This window comes from Myotis brandtii, unplaced genomic scaffold (genome assembly GCF_000412655.1).
Source record: "Myotis brandtii unplaced genomic scaffold, ASM41265v1 scaffold311, whole genome shotgun sequence".
Lineage (NCBI taxonomy): Eukaryota > Metazoa > Chordata > Mammalia > Chiroptera > Vespertilionidae > Myotis > Myotis brandtii.
The window spans coordinates 50,056-51,366 of record NW_005361913.1 but is presented as its reverse complement, the minus strand read 5'-3'; the positions used below and the strand labels follow the sequence as shown (position 1 = coordinate 51,366).

Below are 1,311 nucleotides of genomic sequence, written 5' to 3'. Positions count from 1 at the left end.
CCCTGGGGTGTCCCTGGCCATGCCTGACTGTGGGAAGGAGGCCCGTGGCCTGACAGGCTCCCCTTTATCCTCTTGCAGATGGACAGCTGTGGCAGGAGCCAGAGAAGAGTCCTCCCAGAATCTGCAAGCAGGACACAGCAGACATTGCCGCCTCGCCTGTCCAGAGTGAATGGCTGGTCGAAGCCCCTCCACGGATACCAGGCAGTATCCTGGGCCATATTTGTGACCTTGGCCTTAGCCATGTTTGGCATTTTTATTCCCATGCTGCCTGGCATGTGGAAGTACATTGTCTATGGAGTATCCTTTAACTGGGCATCACCTGCCTGTTGTCTAGAGTGGGGAGGGATTAGAAATCACAGTCCTTTTCCCCTGGAGGACTCACCTCTTTGTTCCCAAGGGACATAGCAGTTTGAGAAAGGCTTAGGAAGTTGGCCGCTGGCAGCTCTGCAGAGCTGACTGGGCAGCCCAGGACCGGTGCCCCTGGCACCTCCACTTTGAGGCTGAGGGTATTCTAGACCCATAAGGAGGAATCATAACAGCCACTGCAGACAGCGGGGGCTACAAGGGCACTTAGGTAAAGGCAGGACACACACCTGAGTAAGGAGCAAAGGCTCACCTGGCTAGGCAGGTGCTCACTTGGTTGGGGAGGGAGAGTTCTCCTGGGCTGGGAGATACTCACCTGGACAGGAAGGTGGTCACCTGCTTTAGGCTGGTATTCCCCACCCCGCCTTGCCAAGCTCTGTCCGTGGTGCTCACCTGAGGAGAGGTGCTGCTGTGTCAGTAGGCGCTGAATGCCTGTGTCTGTCTTCTCTCCACAGACATCAACAGTCAGAACACATGGCTTCTGTTCCTGCCATATTTCCACCTAAAGGCAAAGACCCCAGTGGTTGCGATAATTGCGGTGTTGGTGCTGATGTTGGACCTCATCAGCCTCCTGATGATCGGGCAACTGTTCATCTTCCATCTTTACCTAAGTACGCTCCCCCCGAACCCCCCGCCCCAGCCCCGGTCCAGGTTGGCCAGTCTTTTCCCCTCATGTTCATATGTGACCTGAGGCAGGTGGCCGCTCCACTGGCCAGAAACAAGCTCCGTGCTCAAAGGGCAAGCCCTCAACTGAGAGGCAGCAGGGCCAATCCTGTTCCAAGAACTGCAGAAAACACGAAATATTAAAAAGTATAGATTAACGTGTTCAGAGAGATAAATAGGGTCTAAGTCAGGACCGGGACCCCATGGAGATAGAACGGGGAACTGAGGAAAGCGCTCATTAAGATCCTAACAAGGAACATCCCACTCAGTGACAGGGTGTCCACT

The 1,311-nt window shown here is 54.7% G+C and overlaps 1 protein-coding gene across 1 annotated transcript in view; it reads left to right on the top strand.

Annotated features, from left to right (window-relative positions):
• Positions 1-424, top strand: part of LOC102260515 — a 22,889-nt gene extending 22,465 nt beyond the window's left edge. The window contains exons 3-4 of the mRNA XM_005869977.2: positions 79-297; positions 398-424. Coding sequence (XP_005870039.2) covers positions 79-297; positions 398-424 — 246 coding nt within the window. The remainder of the gene's footprint in view (positions 1-78; positions 298-397) is intronic.
• Positions 425-1,311: the final 887 nt, after the last annotated feature.